Source organism: Pelodiscus sinensis, chromosome 27, assembly GCF_052426305.1.
Source record: "Pelodiscus sinensis isolate ZL-2025 chromosome 27, ASM5242630v1, whole genome shotgun sequence".
In the NCBI taxonomy this organism is placed as follows: Eukaryota; Metazoa; Chordata; order Testudines; family Trionychidae; genus Pelodiscus; species Pelodiscus sinensis.
The window spans coordinates 11,002,577-11,022,789 of NC_143078.1; the positions used below are offsets into that span (position 1 = coordinate 11,002,577).

Consider the following 20,213-nt stretch of genomic DNA (forward strand, 5'->3'; position numbering starts at 1 on the left):
CAGAACCTTGTCTAGCAAGCCTGCTCAGTGTGAAAAGCATCATCCCTCGGTCTCAAAGCGCCTACGCATCGCATGGTTTCCTTATCACATGATAGTTCTTCTTGGCTCTTCTGTCTAGACCAAAGCCTGGTTTACAGTGGGCATTGCTGATGCCCCAATTTTCAGCCAGTCAGAGAAGCATCTGTCCCTGGTATGTTGCTCAATCCCCTCCAAGTTCCTGTTCTCATTCCTTCCTGCAGAACAGGGAGAAAAAAAGCCGCTCTTAGGCAAGAATCCTGTTTTATTTGTGTTCAGACTCCCCCTGCAGTACTGGGCAGCAGGAGGAGGAGACATGGAAAAGCTCCTGCACCTCATCTTCTTGGTCACCTTCTCAGGTAAGAAAGCATCTGACTCCTTTTGTGTGGGGAGGAGGGGCAGGGGAAAGTCTGGAGCAATAGCTGGCATTGTCCAATATCTCGCAGGAGTCATAGCAGGGGCTGTGAAGTGATTGTCACGCAGGACATGAGCCTCCGCGGCTTGTTCTGGAGAAGAGAGGATTCCATTGTGAATATTTGGAAACACGCAGTTATTCATGGGAGCGCCAATAGAAATCAAAGCAGGAAGCGACCTTCGAAGGGCAAGATTAAGGGGAACGGAAGGTGGCCTGCAACCTGCAGGATCCAGCCTAAGCAGCTCAAGACTGAAGAGCTGTAGATTCTCTGGGCTTGATTCTCCGCCGGCTGGTGCCCCATGCAAATATTTGCACCAGTGCAAAAGAGACCGTCACGCGTACCTGTGTTGCTTTGATGCCATGTCCCACCCACTTCACATTCACTGTGTGCAGACGCGGACAACAACGTAAGGCGCAAGGCAGTGGAGAAGGAGCCCAACCCTCCCAATCCCAGAATTTGTCTGGCAAAGAAGCCACAAAAGCCTGGAAGCAGCAAACTGAGAAATGGAGCCAGGGTCACATATTCAGGGACTGATTATCCAAACCGCAGAGACTATACAGAGCAGGAGAAGGAGCTATTAAATGTTTGTAGCCAGGGAGCAGCTAGCTTGGGGAGGGAGGTGAGAAGGGTTCCTCTCTGAATATAAATTGCAGTGATCAGTCAAGGTGCAAACCAGAAGCAGCCAGTCTCTTCAGCAGCTGCACTTCTGGTATCATTCCCTTCCAGGTTTTTTGTTCTTTACTCTTGATTTTTTTTCCAGAGGTCTATGGAGATCCCACCACTCAGCTGCTTCCGGGGTGGTGGGCTGAGGGCTGTCAGGGAACCTGTGAGTCAGGTCAAGGAACCTGTGAGTCAGAACAGGAAGCACGTTGGAAGAAATAAGAAAAGCCCTTAACTGCACTCCCAGCAAACTAAGATTGCAAAATCCAGCTTGTGTGAGCACTTAATGGATCAGAGCTGCCTCCCGGCAATCAAATGCCCCACCCTTAAATGTGTAAACTCAGGGTCTCTCTCTCCCCAGAGATTCCTGGGGAGAGAAGGCATGAAGATATCAGGCTTATCAGACACTGGAGATCACCTGATACATCTAGGCAAAATGGGAAAAATATAGAAAAAAAATCTTCCTCATTGCTTATCTGGCTTCCATTACAACTGAGCGTCTTGCAACACTCCCCAGAGGCAGGGAAACATTATCCCCATTTTATAGACAGGGGTCTAAGGCACAGAAATGTTAAATGTCTTCCCCACGGGCATGAAGGGGACAGTGTAGCAAAGCTGAGAATAAAGCCAAAGCCTGAGTCCCATTCCACTGCCTTAACATCATGCCCATCCTTCCTCCAGTCCCATGAGGTCAGCTGCTGGCCTTTCCTTTTTCTGCAGAGGCCAACAAACAAAAATTCCAGCTCTGGAATGGACTTCTCTTTCTGGAACCCTCTGGAACAACCAAGGACCACACTACTGTGAGACAGAATCTTCCACCCCACTTTTCTATGATAGCCACCCATTCAACACCCCTGTGCCTGGGAGATGGCCAGCGGGAAGCCAAGAACCTATCCATTATGAGTGTCATCTAGCTAGTGGTTCTATGAGGACTTCCCATGGGAAATCAGACACGGGAGTAGATTCACATTGAAAAAGAACAGCTTTTCCTTTCCACCCAGACAGTTAGACCTCTCATCCACATTCTCAATCTCCTCTTCTCTAGTCTCGGCACATTTGCCATCTGTCTGTTCCACCCTGTTTGTTTTCCTCGAGGTGTACCGGTAGTTCGGAATAGGAATCCTAGTCCGAACTACCTAGTTCAAGCCCCGTATAGCCGCGCTGCACGGGGTTCGAACCAGCGGGGTTTTAAAAATGGTGGCTCCCCGCTTATGCAAATGAAGCCCGGGAAATTCAAATCCCGGGCTTCATTTGCAAGTGCGGTATGCCTACATTACCCTCCTAGTTCGAACTAGGAGGGTAGTGTAGACATACCCTGAGGGAGTGGCAGGACTTTGAACCTTATGGGGTGTTTGCAACCAACATTGTGGCGTGGGCTTATTTGCATCTTCAGTAATAAAGACTGAGGGAGAAAGAACAGAGATAATCTATGATCTGTCAGCAGAATGGTGGTGAAAGATAATGGCTCAGAGTTTTGCATGGAGCATGAGCAAATCTTAAACTAGCAGCCTCTGACCAAGCATGAAATAACAAGGGCTGCTTTGGGTCAAGACTGAGGTGCACTAGGGAGGGGGCTGGAACCCCAAATCTACAATAGCAGGTCAGGACTGAAGTGTATTGGCAAAGCAGTATATGTGACACTTGCAGAACACTGATCTGTCCTGATGTCGTTTTTCTGAGTTTAACATTGACTCTGAATTTTTACAAACAAGAGAAGAGGGCAGCAGAGGGCAACAAAAATGATTAGGGGGCTGGAGCACATGACTTATGAGGAAAGGCTGAGGGATTTGGGCTTATTTAGTCTGCAGAAGAGAAGAGTGAGGGGGGATTTGATAGCAGCCTTCAGCTTCCTGAAGGAAACCTCCAAAGAGAATGGAGAGAGGCTGTTCTCAGCAGTGATGGATGGTAGAACAAGGAGCAATGGTCTCAAGTTACAGTGGGGGAGATCTAGATTGGATATTAGGAAAAACTGTTTCCCTAGGAGGGTGAGGAAGCACTGGGATGGGTTCCCTAGGGAGGTGGTGGAATCTCCATCTCTAGAGGTGGTTCAGCCCTGGCTTGACAAAACCCTGGATGGGTTGATTTAGTTGGGATTAGTCCTGCGTTTAGCAGGGGGTTGGACTTAACCTCCTGAGGTCTCTTCTCTTCTGAGTCCTAAGATTCTAAGATGGTGCAATTTTATTATTCCCAAACTTCTCAGCCCAGACAGACCTGCAAAGCCCTTATAACATCCATTCCCTATTTATTGCCATCTTTAGTTCCACTTAGACTTCTGCAGTAGTTGCTAGCAATTGAAAAACTTTCACCTAAAACATACTGATTCCCCAAAATAACACAGTTTCCCTCCACAACAGGGGTGGGAAACTTATCCGGCCTCCCGGGTTGCCAGGATCCAGACCCCGAGGTTCAACATCGGGGAGACTGCACCGGAACTCCAGCTATAGGGCCGGAGCACACAAAATCTACTAGCTTGGCCCCCCCCAAGCTCTGGTGTGCAAGGGGGATGTGAGGAATGTCTTTCTCCTCAGTCAGGGACTTCTCATTTGTGTGCAGCCCCCGACTGATTCTTCTGGGAGCCCGTGGCCCCTGACCCAAAAAACGGTTCCCCGCCCCTGCTCTCCAAGTATAAATAGCTCAGACAATGTGATTCTGTTGCTCAAAGAGAAATATAGAAATCAGAAGTAGGGAATTAAAGAGAAACAGCAAAAGAGTCGGTTGCTCATAGGGCAGAACTAGAATTAGCAAAATCCCAGGAAACAGAGCAAAAGGAGATTTCTCAAAACCACAGGGGTTAAAAGGTCAGTATCAAGAGGACTAAGAATTAACCCTCCAACCATGCAACTGGAGACTGGCTTGTGGCTGTGGATTTGATTCCTTGATATCAAGACCCCTTCACCTCACTCTGGCCACACAAAGAGACCCTGCTGTAGGTGTGATTTGTATTTACACACTATCAGAGCAGGGCTAAGGGGCACTGGTGTAACTGCCGAGTGTAATGCTCCTCGGTGTCCTTGGAAAGACCCAGGTTCAGTTTTTGCAAGTTTCTTGCTCCCTGGACCACAACACTCAGCCCCTGGAGGAGGGAAGTGCCTCGCATCACTGGGCTCAGACTGGAATATCTGGCTGTCCCTTCTGGCCTTGAATGCCATCACTATGGAGGAAGCCACGTGAACAGGCAAGGTGAGGTGTGGATCTCCAATTGGAGTCCCAGCTAGGCCCTGGAACAACATCATGCAAGGAAGGAAGTGTGGAAGGAGAAGGCTTTAGCAGTGTTTCAGGAGACACATCCTTCACTGGGGGGACAATCTCTGGTCCCCAAAGAAAACCCAGCTGATGGGAGCACTAGTGGGGGGTCAATAGGTAAAGAATTAGAGAAGGCCTGGACCAAAATTCTGAACCTGTCCAAACCTGGGGACTGAGACAGGAGGATGGGTAGGTGACACAATGGTAAATGGTTAGATCATCCCTATCTTTTACACCAATGGCTCTCAACTGGGCAGACAAGTACCCGATATGCAGAGATCTTTTAGGATACACATTAACTTTCCTGAACATTTGTCTAGTTTTGTAAGAGGCTACATAAAAAGCACGAGGCAACTAAAAAACTATAATTTCATACAGACATTGACTTGTTTATACAGGTGAACCCTGTATTTACGACTTAATTGGTTCCTGGGGAACTGTTGTAAGTCAAGCCGTCATAAGTCAAGATGAACCCTTATTTCTCGTAGGCGCAAGCTGAACCCTTATTTTCCATTCCTGGAAACCCATTTCATACCCTAAAAATACCAAAATTGACTAAGGAAATGGAGGAAAACTAAACTAAATAGTTCAAATAATGCACAAAAATAACTAAAAAGTGAAGACCGATGTGGTGGAGATGTGCGTAGGTCAGGCAGCAGCTGCAGACTGGTGAGTCTGACTGACCTTTTGAATTTCCTGTTTTGGGATGACGTGTGGAATTTGCGTTGTACACCGTCGTAAACACGAGCAGCGGACATAAATTGGGGGTGGGTGGGTTAGGAGCTATCTTGCATGAAAAAAATGGTTGTAAATGGGGGAGGGTTGTAAGTCGGGGGTTGCCTGTACTGCTATATATCACATACACTGTGATGGAAGAAAAGCATTTATATTCCAATGGATTTCGTCGATATATTTATTTGGTAAAAAGGAGAATGTCCGCCATTTGTCAGTACTAGTGTGTCTGTGACACTTTTTATGGTTTCTCTCTGATTTTGTAAACAAGCAGTTTTTAAGCGAGGGGAAACGGGTGGGTGCGGACATATCTCCCTGCAGAAGTAGATACTCGCAGATAGAAATCAGCATCAGCTGAGCTTCGGGGCTGCGCTCCCAGGAGATGCTGCGACCAAAAGAAAGGAGCCAGTGTCCGACGCCGGCCACTCCTCCCGGCCATGCAGCTGCCCTGCCTGCAGCTGCATCTCCCCTCTGGGGTTGTACAGCCCTGTTGGGGCGGGCCTGGAGCTGGTACAACCGCTCTGTGGGGAGCGAATTCCGATTGTATCCGTGCAGGGCTCTAACGACTGAAACCCACGTTGCGTTTTCCTTTCTCTCCCCTCAGCACTATGCGGGGCAGACAACGTCACGGTGGTGACCGGCCTGGAGGGAGAGACCATTTCCATCAGGTGCGCCTACAGCCCCCAGGAGAACAAGTGGCGAGAGAAGAGCTGGTGCAAGCACGTCAACCAGACCGAGTGCCAGCACGTGGTGAGCGCCCACCGCTTCTGGCTCCAGTTCCTGAGGAAGAGGAGCGGCAACACTTCCATTGCTGACGATGTCTACAACGGGGTCCTCACGGTGACCATGAAGGGGCTCCAGAAGCAGGACGCGGGGCTGTACCAGTGCAGGACAGACTTCCTAGGAGAAGCCAGGACCTTACAGAGGGTGAAAGTGCAAGTGTTGGGAGGTAGGTCCCCAGGCTGTGGATTCAATACAACTGTACTTCAGGCATTGATTCTTTGTTGCATTACACTAGTATGTGCAGACCCCCACCGGGATCTGGGCCCCACTGTGCCTGGTACTGTACATACACAGGGGCAGGAGACACGCCCTCTCCAAGGGCCTTAAAATCTAAGACCAAGGAAGTGCTTTTATCTTCATTGGTAGGTGGGGAACTAAGGCACAGGGAGATTAAGTGCTTTGCCCAGGGTCACCCAGGAAGAGTCAGTGGGCAGAGCTAGGGGCTGAACCCAGCTCTCCTCCTTCCCAGTCCAGTGGTTTTATCACAAGCCCATCCTTCCCCTTCTGCGGTCCGACTGCTAGCGCAGCAGAGGTAAGCTAAGGGGCAGAGCGCAGCCTGTAAAGTTTGGCTTGCAGCCATCCGCTTCTGTAAGAGGAAGGCAAGGACATAACCAGAGTGTTTCTTCACTAGTGAAATTCAGCGGGCCATTGCTATTCCCCCTTTCAGGGAAAACACAAGCACAAAGCGGGGAGTTGCAAGCTCTTTGGAGGACAGGAGTAGAATTCAAAACAACCTTGACTAACTGACGCATTAGCCTGAAAGCAACAAGATGAAATTCAAGACGGACAAGCACAAAGTACTTCACCGAGGAAGGAAAAAACAGCGAATGCACAATGAGGAACAACTGTCTAGGGTAGGGGGTAGGCAATAAGAGGCCCACAGGGGGAATGCAGTTTGCCAGGGTCAGCCGTGAGTTGGCTGCCAGATGCTTTATTTACCTGAGCATCTGTAGGTACAGCCACCTGCTGCTCCCAGTGGCCATGGTTCATCATTCCTGGCCAATGGGAGCTGCAGAAAGCAGCATAGTCTGTGCCACCACTCCCGCAGCTCCCATTGGCTTGGAACAGTGAACCGCAGCCAATGGGAGAGGCGAGTGTCCATAGCCGTGGGTGCTCAGGTATATAAAGTTTCGGTGGCCCACCAGGGGCTAACCACACCCGGCCTGCTAACAACACCCAGTCCCAAACGCTGCTGATTGCTCACCCTGGGCTAGAGGGTAGTACCACTGAAAAGGATCTGGGGCTTTTTGTGCATCCAACATTGAATATGAATCAGTGTGCTGCAATTGTGAAACAGGCTAATGTCATCCTGGATGCACCCACAGAAGCACTGTACACGAGACATGGGAAGGAATGGTCCTGCCCTACATGGCACGAGATGAGGCCTCAGCTGGAGTATGTTTAGAGCTCTGCACATCCATGGACAGCATAACAGATACTCAAGGGCTCTCACCCGTCCCCTCCCCCCAGCTGCCAGGCAGAGGGCGGGGATGGAGAGGACCTAGGCAGGCGCCTGCACGGTTCTTAATGCAATGAAGTTTGGGCATCCTTGGATCCATGCAGTGAGTGACGCCAGTGTAATGAGGGGCCCAAAGTTCTGTGGTACCAGCATCAAGCTCTTTGGATACAGTCGTACGTGTGGTGAGGCCCCCTCGAGTTTCGAGAATGTTTCTCCTTTCGCTCAGTGACGCAGAGGAATAAAAAGCTTTAGTCCCTGCCCTGGCAGAGTAGACATGTTTTATTCATGGACTAGGGATGTCAAATCCCGATTAACTGGTTAACCAGTTAAGTGGGATCCCATTCCTCCAGCATGTGGGAGGGCCAGTTTCGCTCCTGCCCCCCATCCACGTGCAGGGCTGCCACTGCTGTTCCTCCATGGGGCGGGGGACGGGGGAACTTCTGCTCCCTCCCCACCCCATAAGCAGGCAGCCAGCTCCTGCTCCCGGCCTTCCTGTGCAATGGGGACCACCTCCTGACCCACTGGGGGCTGCTCCCAGGTACCAGTTAACTAATTAGGGTGATGCTTACCAGATAACCCATTAATCGATTACCTGTTCACATCCCTATCATGGTCTCTGTAGGCTAATAAGCCTTCGCTATTCAGATTACAAGTATCCTCAGAACCCATGTGCATTACTAGTCTTTAGAACACAGCCAGAGTACCCATGCCCAGAGCTGCCCTGCTGGGCTGTAGCTATCATGCAAATGTCTAATAGGCTGGCAAGCCTGGAGGTTCTGGCCTCGATTCTTCTCTTATTCCCTCCTGCTTTACAGTAGAGGAACTTGGCTGCAGCCATGACACCAGAGCACGAGAGAGTCCCAAACCTCTCCGCACCTACGAGGGGCCAGAACAGTCACCTCTAGCTATGAACACACATTGCAAGGGAAGCTAAACTGCTCTGTTTCCATCAGCAGGTCTCATGGAGACCCAGGCACCAGAAGAGCCCAGAGCTGAGCACAGCATCTCCAGGTAAGCCTACCCTTGTTTTCAAGGGTCCTACAGCCACTCTCTCAGTTTGGGAGCTGTTCATATTCTGTGGTTTTATATTTACTTCAATATAACATTATTTATTATGATTTCATGCTGGGTTAAAGGTTCAGCTCTCTATGAATGTATTGCAACCTCACTTTTGGATGAGGCACAAAAAAAAAAATCAAGGTGCTGCTCATCTATTGTCAGCACAAGATTAAGAGAGGTGTCCTACTTCAGTTTCTGTTTTAGGTTCATGCTGCCTTCCTGCATTTTCCAAGAAATTCTACGTTTCTTCCTGACCCAAAATTATCCTTGCCGGTGTTGTGTGTCTAACAAAGAGTTGCTGCATTTCTGTCCGGAGAGGGCTGCACTTCAGCAGTTCCTGCATTTCATATGTTTAGCCATTGATGAGATTCTTCAAATTAATGCTTTTGGTTAGAATGACTCATCTTTGTAGCCTCCCGTGTGCCCCAGAGAATGTCCCATAGAGACAGTGGCTGTCTTTGGTTTTCTGTGTTACCAAAATGCAAGAGTCATGTTAAAAGGTGGAAAACTTTTTTCCCGGTTAAACCTAAATCATTGTACATGTGGTTTCCTGAAACAGCCTTCCTGAGACCCATTTCAACGTCTTCTACATCTTTGCGGGATTCCTGGCTGCTAAATTACTGACAGCCATACTCATCTTTAATGTCGCCAGAAATCGGGGGACCAGAGCCACAAGGGAAGAGAGCCCGGAGGAAAGCCACAACCTGAACCAACACCAGCTCCTCCCACTCACAGGTGAGCTCATGAGCATATGTTCAGTTGATAGGATAGATTCCAGTTGGGCCACAGATCTAGGGTGACAAGAGGGGAAAGCACACCGGGGAACTGGAATACAGCCCAAGGGCAGCTTGCCAAGGAAGAGGAGAAATGTGGCAGCTCAATAGATGTGCAATGAACCCGCCCTCCCTATGGGAGGCTGTCACCAATCGACTCCACCTCTCATCTCTTGCCCCATTTGTAATCAATGTTCCTCTTCCGCTTCCAGCACAAGAGAACTGAAAGGATGGTGCAGGCAACCCTTGAACTTGAGAAGAGGATGGGAGGAAAAATAAAGGACCCCAAAAGTCCCAGATTCCCCAGCACCAACGCACATGCAGGTAGCAATGCTGCAAAGACACAGACAGGAGGAGAAATCCCTCTTTGGCGGGGACCCTTTGCTTGCGACGCCTGGTTTTGTCTGCAAGGCTAACGGAAAGTGCTTCCCTGCAAAAGAACCCAAAGATGCCACATTTGACAGCGCGTTCGCCTCATGCACGAGGGGCACATTCTCTGGCGTATCTTCGAAGCCACCGTGTGTCTCGGGGGCAAGGCACAGAGGGTGCAACAGGCTGTGTGAATTATGCACCCAGGTGATGCTCAATAAAGAGCGTTGCCGTCTCTCAGCTCTGTCTTGTCCCGATTTACTGACACTCAGTGAGGTAATGGAAAAAATAGCAATTTTATTAAGTGTGTCATGTCACCGAGGTGTGCGAAGTCACTGGGCCCTGCATCCGCAGCCAGTCAGCAGGTAGAACAGAAGGCTTATTAGTTCCCCAGGAATGGGGCAGCACAGAACAGACTTGTTAGCAGAGGAACCAGAAGCAGTCAGTATAATCCATCCAAGGGGTTAGGCCCCCTCCTGTATCCTAAGCCAGCTGAGACTGACTCACACACTCAGCAACCGGTCCTGGCCCTACAAGCAGCCCCAACTCCTCCTTTGTCCAGCTTCCCGGGCAAAAGGTGTCACCTCCTTGCACCCCCTTCCCAGGCTCAGAAAGCCTCAGCTGTTGTGTATGTGCTGGGGCAGGGGCAGCCTCCCTTGGTGAGAGTCACAGCCAAAATTCCCATTCCCATCTAGGTACTGGTGCAGTGCCCAGGGAAACTGAGGCACGCACCCAGGGTTACTACGGGATAATCGAAATCACATGAAACAAAGTGAATAGAATCCCCTCTTCGTCCCATTTCCAACTTGGCTGGATGTCTCCAGAAATCTGACTGACTGCTCCCCACGCGTCCAGGCCAGTACCCTACCTAGGGATGGACCAAAACGGGGCAGTCGGGCACTGGATCAGTCTCACTCCCAGGCATGAAGCAAGCCCACAAATCCATGGCAGGACTGAGTTGGTGTTCAGCAACACAGAGAAAGAGCAGAGGGACAGGCTAACTCTGTGCTTTGCTCAGTTATATTCTGCAGCTAGGGTATGTCTACACTACCCTCCTAGTTCGAACTAGCGGGGTAATGTAGGCATACCACACTTGCAAATGAAGCCCAGGATTTGAATTTCCCGGGCTTCATTTGCATAAACTGGGCACCGCCATTTTTAAATCCCTGCTCGTTCGAACCCCGTGCCGCGCAGCTACACGCGGCACGAAGTAGGTAGTTCGAACTACCGTTACTCCTCGTGGAATGAGGAGTAACGGTTGTTTGGACTAGGAAGCCTAGTCCGAACTACCTAGTTCGTGCCGCGTGTAGCCGCGCGGCACTGGGTTCGAACGAGCAGGGATTTAAAAATGGCGGCGCCCAGTTTATGCAAATGAAGCCTGGGAAATTCAAATCCCGGGCTTCATTTGCAAGTGCGGTATGCCTACATTACCCTCCTAGTTCGAACTAGGAGGGTAGTGTAGACATACCCCTAGGAACTTGTGACAGCCAAATCCTGTGAGTGCCTCTCTGTTTCCCCACAAAGCACAAAGGTGGTCAGTGCTTGAAGGTTCGAACCGAGTCTGTAGGAGAGAGTTAAAGGAGGATTTTCTCTTGCCTTGTGTCTACACTGCAGTCAGAGATGTGATCTGCTGTTTGGGCACACATACCCATGCATGCTTTCATATAGTTAACTAAGGTTGCCAACCCTGCCTCTTTCGCTGGGAGTCTCCCAGAATCACGTCGTATCTTCCAGAGGCTACCTCAGCCACATCGGGAGCTTTTGGGTGCTAACAATTCGGCGTGGCAGCAGAGCAAAAGCAGGCTCCCTTATCTGCTTTCATTCTGGGCAGCTCCCAGAAGTGGCCAGCACCATCCTTATGGCCCTGGGGATGGGAGAGACAGGGGCTCTCCACACACACTGAGGTTTGTTCAGCGTGGCAGCCATCTCCAGTCCCACAGCTTCCCCACTGGATGGAGACAAGAAGTGCAGCTCAAGGCTCTCTCCAAGCTCTTGCCACCTGGTGAAGTTTAAAGCAGCCTCTAGACCATTTGACTCACCTTCATCCCCTTGATACCTCCTGCCCCAGCCTAGCAGAGATGGGGCACAGGAGAGGAACTGTCCCACTCCATGCAATACAGAAATGAAGAGCTAACAAAATAACAGACTGAGGCTTACAACATTATTTGAAGCGATAGTAGAACCTCAGTGTTCTAGACACTAGAGTTACGAACTGGCCAGGCAACCACACACCTCATTTGGCACTGGAAGTACATGATCAGGCCACAGCAAACACACACAAATAGCAAATACAGTACAGTGTTACATGGAAACTACTAAAAAAAAATTAAAAATCAGCTTTTTCCTTCTGCCTCATAATATTTCAGAGCTGCATTAAGTCCATGTTTGTGTGTAAGCTTTTGAAAGAACAACCACACCATTTCATTCAGCGTGACGAACATTTCAGAGTCAAACAACCTCCATTCCCGAGGTGTTTGTAACTCCAAGGTTCTGCTCCAAAATACACACCATCCTCTTTCCCAACTCCTTATTTTCAAGTATCCATGGCTAAGCTGTTGTGGTTTTTTAAAATGAGAAGCAACTGGGAGTTCCTACACTGTTGAACACAGGCACCCTCCCCAAAGGCTAAATTTAGGAGCATTGCTCCGGTTAAAGACTGTTCCCAACAAATTGCAAATCGACACTGTCATGCCAGTGCAACACGTGACAGAGAGTGGCTAGGGGCATTCACTTCCTACCCATGAGGGGAAATTCATCTTCACAGCACGGAAGATGCCTGAGGCTGCAGTCCAGTTCTCTAAGATCTAAGCTCATTCCCTCTACAGGATGGGTCCCTTCCCAGCCCTGCTGTTCTTGCTGGCACTAACAGGTAAGGCACTGAGATATCATCCTTCCCTTGCCGTAGACACGGAATATTCCGTTTGTTCTTGCGTTAGTGGCACACTCGGCTTATCACGTTGGCAGCTGTGACCGGGCATAGGACTAGGCTCCCAGCTATTTGTGATGGCAGGAAATGCTCCATCTACCGAGTCACCACATTTCCCCCTCTCTGTAATTGCATATGTAATAGTGGAATGAAAACCATAAAGTGGAGGCTTTGGACATCCCACATTGTGAAAACAGGAACCTCTCCTGCTAGAAGGAATTCCTTATCCTAATGCACCTAAGGACTGTGTAGAGTCTGGAGAAAACAGCAGAGAATACAGCGTAGGGAACAATCCTACACTGAAAAGGGGAATGGATTAGTGTTTCTTAAACTTTTTAAGACTGAGGAACACCAAACAATAATTTTTTTTTGAGGAACACCAAGGATTTTTTGTTGACCAAAAAAAAAAAAAAAAAAGTATGGGGGAGGGGGAAGTTATTGAGGGGGAAAAACAAAAAAGGTCACCTGCCACTTTAAGGGTGGCCATTTTGAACTCTGTTGTTCTCCATGGCGCACAAGTGTGCAGCGGAACACAGTTTAAGAAACACTGGATTAGACGGTCAGATAGGTTCCTGTTTACCAGTCTGTACCAGAGAGCACTAGCCTAACTCCTGATGACATGTTCACACTGTAACCCACTTTGAAGACTGGGTGATGTGAGTTCCAAAGTGGAGCAGCATAAATGGGAAGAAGGCAGCTGCAATGCATTGAGGCTCATTTAGGCAGATACAAGGAGCTTAAACTAACAATCCCAGCAGCCTGAAGTAGAGGGAAGGTTGTTAAGAGCCAGTGACCCCACATTCAACTCACGTTTGTTCTTTCCTTGAAAGGGCTCTGCATGGCAGGAAAGGACCCAGATATGGTGAGAAGAGTGCAGGGAGATACTTTCATCACAGGGTGTCAATACGACAAGAGCAAGTATTCCCAGACGGAGAAATTCTGGTGCAAGGCGCTGTCAGACTTGGAATGCAATATCCTAGCCCGGAGCTCCCCTGGAAGGAATTACCAAAATACTCCTCCAAAGGCAAAAATCAGCCTAAAAGACTCAGGAACTGGCTGGATTTCTGTGTCCATGACGGAGCTCCGGATAGAGGATTCGGGAATATACTGGTGTGGGGTTTCCGATAATCTGAAGATTATTCCATTGATAAAGATAAAACTGGCAGTGTCTTATGAGGGTGAGCTACAGATCAGTGACCAGCAAGCTGGGACACATATCAACTCATAGCTGGATATTTCAAATGTTCTATTCCCAATCCTGCTTCTAAATAAAAGGAATAGAACAATCCGTGCATATAAACACCCCTATAACATTACAGAGAGATGGTTAATACATTTTAAACCCCAATGCATATCTAGTTATAGAAACAAAATGTTTATTAGATGCATGTATGTATATAAATGTGTATCCATAGATGCATACCCCTATAGATCATGTGCTAACACATAATATATAGGTAAACCACAGTAGGTTGGGAATTTCCCCCCCCCCCCCATGAAAACTTTTGAGAAACAAAAAATCATTTCCCATTGTTGCTTAAAAGACTACAAAAAATATTCCGGAACCCCTTAAAAATAAATGGCTTTGGTTTAAGACTCAATATTTGGAGTTCTGTTTATTTTTTTAAATCATTTATTTCTATGAATGTGAGCATTTTTGTACATATTTTATATTTGGACAGACAGGCATTTTCTGTTAAAAACAAATATCCCTTTGACACAGAAAAATTTTGACCAACTCTAATAGAAACTCCATGGCATGGAGAAACCCCACTGTGAATTTGAAGCCCTGGTTATCTGTTGAAATGGCCAATAAGGAAGATGGCCAGACCTGCAGATAAATATCCCAGGTACTTTCTACCACCCGGTTCCATTTTAGTGCTATTTGTTGTTACTGCTTGTGAAAGGTTTGATCTTTTGTCTCTCCATATAGATGCAGGTAGCATTTATACACAGGCAGGACAGGCCCCTTTCCTTCCCTCTCCCACAATAACCCCTCCCCCGTCTCTCTCTCCAGCTCCTGTCAGGCTATCTGCAAAAAAAGGAAACTCCATCTCCCTAACTTGTTCCTATTTTGTAATGGATGACAGCAAGCAACCTAAAAATTTCACCTGGTGCAAGATGGTAACTGCAATCAAGTGTCAACCTGTCATCAGTGTCGAGTTCCATCAGATTGTTAATACACAAGGAAGGACCAGGATACAGATTGATTTGAGGAAACGAGAGATTACCGTGACGCTGGTGGAGCTCCAGCTGCGTGACTCGGGGGAGTATCAGTGTGAGGCCAACCTCCCGGGAAGTACCGAGCTACTGAAGATGATCGGACTGAATGTTTTGGGTGAGTTACTCAAAGAGAAGTGGCCTTCCCTTAGCAGTTGGCAAATTCTCATTTCCCAGTGGATGTGGTGAGAGGCAGAGCTCACAGGGGCACCTCAGAGCAAGGAAGCAGGAGACAAGTGAAGAATTCCTGAAGTTCCCTGCACAGCTTTGGTATCTATTAGTACTAGCTACAGATTATCTCACCATGTGTAGTGGGGCTTGGGTAAAAATCCATAAGAGCTATTAATGGGCTGGGCTTCACCTCGTAATTTCAACTTTTTGAGGTTTAGAGAAAGATCTTGTGCTGTTTGAGTTCTTGCTTGAATTAATTGCAGTGTGGATCCCATCCACACTGGGGTGGATAAAACAAGAACTGAGCTGAATCTGGACCCAGTCTTAGAGTGAACGCAGTGGGTGAGAATATTCCACTTTTCTGTGATACTAATAGTCCTCCTCTCTTGCCCTTCTCACTTTCAGCCAGTGCAAGAAGCAGAAATACAGAATAGGCCATAGGAAAAAGCATTCTTGTGGCGTGTCCAACTTGGGTGGAAACAGACTCCTCACCAGAAAATGCCCTTCCCCATAAAATATCCACCCTAACAACAACAAAGAGGCTCAAATGAGCTTGTGGATCCTTACCTGAGTGGGACCTCCAGTTTCTCTCAGGTTTAACCAGCAACTCAAAATTTGCTTCCTCGTCATGCCCATGCTTTTATTTGTCATACCATACGATTCTGCAAGGCTCTGAGGCTCAGACCTTCAAATGACTTTAGATGCCTTATTCCTTTGTAAAACCCTGGAGATGAGGGACCTCTTAAGAGGTTCTTTGAGGAGCTGCTACCAATTCTCTTGAAGACTGTTCCAACGATCAAGAGACTTCACTCATAGAAATAATTTTAGCTGGTAAATGGCAATGGTATAGGATAGATTTTCATGCTCACTGCTAACAAACAAGCTAATTCTAGTCTCGCTATTCCTCATGACGAGGGCAGAACTAAAGGGAAAGGTTCACTCATACTAACTTCATGCCTGTGGTTTTACAGAATCTTATTATGGGACGGATGTTGTGGCTACATCCCATCTCACTGATGACAAGGGGGCCACCCTCCCCACTGCAGCCAGGAACGATGAGCAGAGGTAAAGAAAGAAAAAAGAATCGGGCTGAGCTAAATACAAGCTGCAAGCCAGTGTTCCCAGTTGTCCCTAATGGTTATACATGTGGTTTCCCACAGCTGGAATCCTGAGGCCAGAGTCAATGCCCTCTATATCATGGTGGCGTGGCTGGGCACTAAGTTCATAGCCGCACTACTGATCTTTACCATCGCCTTCAGGAGGAGCAGCAGAGCCATGGGGCAGGTGACCCACGGCAAGAACAAACACCAGCTCCTTCCACTCACAGGTAACCTTCCTGAGCAGAATGAGCCCCAACTGGGAGAGCATTCCCCTGTGCTGAGCCCCAGACATAAGCAAGAGAGAGGAATCTGGCCGGGGAGGAAGAGCAGTGAGAAACAGGAGCAAGGCTGAAGGACAGATCAGCATTTTTCTTACTCTGACTATCTGTACATTTAGATGATCATTGATAGAATTATTTTTTGCACTGGTTTGTGCGTGTATAATGAAGCCGACATTAATAAATAGAAAGTTTTGTAATGATCCGACTTCTAAGTGCATAGTGCAAACATGTGATACCAAGATAGAATCCATTCTTGTGTTTCAAATCTCCAAGGCTAATTACGGTAAGAAGAGTAGAACACAACCAGGAACGTGAGTGTCCCATGAGCCACACCAGGGTAACCCAGTTAATCACAATTAGAGCTATGTACTACAAACGCACCCAGGACCCAGACATGGATCAGATCGCTGTAGTGCAAGTTGCTGTACAAACACAAACCAGAAAGATTTTTCCCTGCCCCAAAGAGCTTCCAATCAGAGTAGAAGACAGTAGACAAGAAGTGGGTGCAACAGACTTTAGAAACAGAGTAACAGTGAGACCCTACTGACCAGCCCGATAAGCAGCGGCCACAGTCCTGATGTACACTGGCACTAATGGACTCTCAGGCTTCAAATGTGGGGTGAGAAAGAGGCGTGTTTAGGTCTATGAGGAGGGCCAGCAGGAAAGCAGACAGCTCTTGAAACCAGCGTGGATTCCTCATCTCTTACTCCATTTTGTATTTTGTTTCCAGAATCAAAGAAAGGACAGGAAAGCTCTAGTAAGACAAAGATGTGGTGAAAGGAGGAAGAGAAAGAGGCCAAGAAAAAGAATTCCAAGAGAGTATTTCCAGCCACACCCCCAACTCCTCCAGCATGGATACACATACCTGCAAAGATGCTCTCACAGACATTCACAGCTGTAAACACTCACATGCTTCAAATGAGAAAGTTCTGCTCAGTTTTTCCACCGTCCCCAACCATGACAGATAAACCAGAGCTGCTCTACACATGGCCCGTGAGCCACATGCGGCCCATGGCCCATTTGTTTGCAGCCTGAGGTGCAGTTTGGGTTTACACAGGAGCTCAACACACTCCACAATGGCAAAGCGTCTCCCAGGCAGGGTGAGCATTGAAAGACGCGAGAGGACGGCCTGGCTGAAACAGACAGGTACAGGGTGTTGGCATTTCTAGCTTCCAGGGAGGTGGTGCGGGAAGCTCAGAGGCATTGTGAGAAGTGCTTTGTATTCATGCCTGTCAGTGTAAAAGAAGCTATTTACATATATATTTGCATGGATATGCAACCACATTTAAGTTGTGGCCCTTGGCATGTGCTGTGAGTATCATTGTGGCCCATGGGGCTTCCAAAGTTGAGTAGCCTTGGGATAAATCCTTACTAACTAAGCCACGTTTTGCCTGCAAACCTAATGGAAAATGCCAAGGTGCAAAAGGAGCTAAGGACAGTATTTGGCAATGCACATTCCTAATTCCCAAGAGAGTCTTGGAGTATTGTATTAGAGGCAGTGTCTACACTGGGACGGTTTGGTGACAAAAGTGCTGTCGACATGCAAAAGTCGCTAAAAGTGAAAACCGGTTAAACCAGTTTTTCTGCCTCCCATTGTCAACAGTGGATGGCCACATGCCTGAAAACAGATAAGAGCAAAGCAATGAGGTGAGTGTAGTGGGAAGGCAGAGCTGATCCCTGCATGTCTTGGGTAGCTCTGTTAGTTCTCCAAGCTGAGGAATGTCAAAGCAGCACAGCCGTCTCTCCAGCCCTCCCCCTGCAGCAGCAATCTGCCTGCCACTGTGTTTCTAGTGCAGAGCAGAACAGGAGCATGCCAATGATTTGTTCTTTGTTCTCCAAAGGGAGCAGCTCACTCAGCTGTCAGATACTTCCCAGAGCTTTGAGAGGAGAGAAGCGCATACCTGCAGGACAGCAGAGATCACAGAACACTGAGCACAGCCATTAGGGATACTGGTGGAAGCTAGTTCTCTCAACAAAATAAACAGCAGAGTCCACATTGGCTCTTCGTTAACAATAAGGGAAGGAGAAAGGACAAAAGTTTCTCACAGGCTGGAAGTTTTGTTGCCAAAACAGAGTGATTTCCCAACAAAACTTGCATTGTAGCGTAAATGCTTTCACTGTTTTGTCAACAAAAGGCAGTTTGTGGCGACAAAACATGCCAGTGTAAATAAGGCCTGAGCCATCGAGATATCAGGAGCAATCTCCAGGGGCCGCAGTGGGATATGTATATTACACACAGAGAGGATGCTAAAATGAGAGGCATTGTTGCATCTCAGATTGTCAGGGAGTCCCTCTACCCAGACAGGGAACCAATACAGGGCAGTATTGAGTTGGGTTTTTGCCAGAGGAACCCCAGGTCTGCAAACTCATGTCAGCTCCACCGGCCATGTCTGGTACAAGCAATGGTGTCAAACAAACTTTACTCCCAAACTGGATGCTCAGGGATTCTGATGCAATGGAACAGATGCCCTGCTAGGTGGGGCCGCTGGACAGTGAGCTACGGTTAGCACTGGGTTTGAGGGACATAGAACTATTCACGCCAGCAGATATTAGGGGACTGATTGTCCTGCAGGCTTCATTTCTTTCCATGCTTCAGCAATTTCCTTTCCCAGCATGAAAACTGTACAGGGAGTCGCCACCTGTTAGAGCTGCTTACCTGTGTTGCCTCAGGCAAGTGAGCTGAGGTCCCCCAAACTCATGCCACTTCAGAGAGCAGCGCCCACAGTGCCAGGGAGACACCACTGTTTATAGCCAGTGGTACCAGACAGATGAGTACAAACCACAACCGATGCCACACAAAGAGGTTGAGCTGTAGATCCACTATCTGCTGGGTACCTGACACACTGGTCCTTGTGGTGTGGCTTGTATTAGATACAACAAAGGCACACACTAGGTAACCAGCTGCAGCCACTTCCTGTCCATTGTACTTTGTTTCCAAGGGCCTGAGGGTTATACAGGGCCACCACGAGCAGACGGTGGCCTATTCAGCCAGAAGACATCCACTTTCTACCCACGAAGTGATGAGACAGGAGGAGCAAGGGCTCCCTTTTAAAGGGGCTGTGATGGATAGGAGGGGCACTAACTACCTTTTTCTAGACATTCCAGATTTCAGTAACAAAAGGGTTAACCCCAGAACAGTAGGTATTCAGGAAGTGTTGGCAGGAGAGCCAATGGGAAGAGAGAGGGAGAAGTTTGAAATGAAACAAGGCAGTTTTCCCTTTATGTGTGAGTTTAGCGCACGAGCTGAGCAGATAGAGATGGACCAAACCAGGAATAAATGCACGGATTTTTCACTAAAAATAGCTAGGCCCAAGAAAAGTCTGAACCTTGGAACAAAGGATATGTAAGTGAACAGAGAATATTTAGAGTTAGACACGATCAGGTTATTTTCTTTGTTTTTTCGTTTGGTTAAACTCCTCTGTGATAACCCCCCCACCCTCCCTCCCCTGGGAACTGAATCCCAGAGAAGTAATTTTCTGTGCTTTAATTTTTTTTTCTTGCTGCTCTGTAACACCTTGCAACCAATTTGCTTCACCAAGTAAGTCTCCTTTGCTTTGTTAATAAAGTCACCTTTTTAAAACTATGATCTGATTCCTGTGTCCTAAAAAAGCAGCAGGTTCTATGGGTACGGGCCTGAGACTGAAGGTCCACTATTAAGAAATTTCAGTTTGTTTTCAAGCTCTCTCCTAAGGGAGGGTGTCATGGAGTCTACTCACCACTGCGGCACCTCTGGTGAATTAATCCTTTCATCAGCAGGGTGCCTTCCTCGGGCTGGTATCTCCCCCATCCACGCTCCTAAACTCGATCTGTGTTGCTCCCCGACCACAGCATCCTCTTCAGGACACCACCTTCCATCAGCGTCCCCTGCAATGGTCTCTTGTCCTTCCAGGGGTTTATTGGCACTCTTGTGTCTCCACTGCCACTGTGGCCAACTGTGGCCTGCAGGAGTAGCCTCTCTCTCTCAGGGGCCAGCCAAAGTCTGTATCTGCCAAGCCTTGGTGGCAAA

General features: G+C 48.2%; 2 protein-coding genes across 5 annotated transcripts; both read left to right on the plus strand.

Annotated features, from left to right (window-relative positions):
• The first annotated feature begins 167 nt into the window (after positions 1-167).
• LOC102444600 (triggering receptor expressed on myeloid cells 2-like) lies at positions 168-10,511 on the plus strand. 4 transcript variants are annotated; one of them, XM_075910304.2, is made up of 5 exons: positions 168-374; positions 5,671-6,015; positions 8,265-8,319; positions 9,020-9,102; positions 9,353-10,511. In XM_075910304.2, exons 1-5 carry the CDS (start codon positions 332-334, stop codon positions 9,364-9,366), a joined length of 540 nt encoding a protein of 179 aa, XP_075766419.1. In that variant the 5' UTR covers positions 168-331; the 3' UTR covers positions 9,367-10,511. The 4 variants fall into 4 exon arrangements, with proteins under 4 accessions (XP_075766419.1, XP_075766418.1, XP_006119390.3 ...); XM_075910303.2 differs by having other exon boundaries at positions 170-374; positions 8,262-8,319; positions 9,353-10,509; XM_006119328.5 differs by having other exon boundaries at positions 172-374; positions 8,927-9,102; positions 9,353-10,505.
• Positions 10,512-11,662: 1,151 nt separating this feature from the next.
• LOC102444823 (polymeric immunoglobulin receptor) lies at positions 11,663-19,795 on the plus strand. The gene is made up of 6 exons (XM_006119329.5): positions 11,663-12,378; positions 13,266-13,613; positions 14,453-14,773; positions 15,798-15,891; positions 15,987-16,153; positions 16,938-19,795. The coding sequence occupies exons 1-6, from the start codon at positions 12,336-12,338 to the stop codon at positions 16,982-16,984; spliced, it is 1,020 nt and encodes a 339-aa protein (XP_006119391.4). The 5' UTR covers positions 11,663-12,335; the 3' UTR covers positions 16,985-19,795.
• The last annotated feature ends 418 nt before the right edge of the window (positions 19,796-20,213 follow it).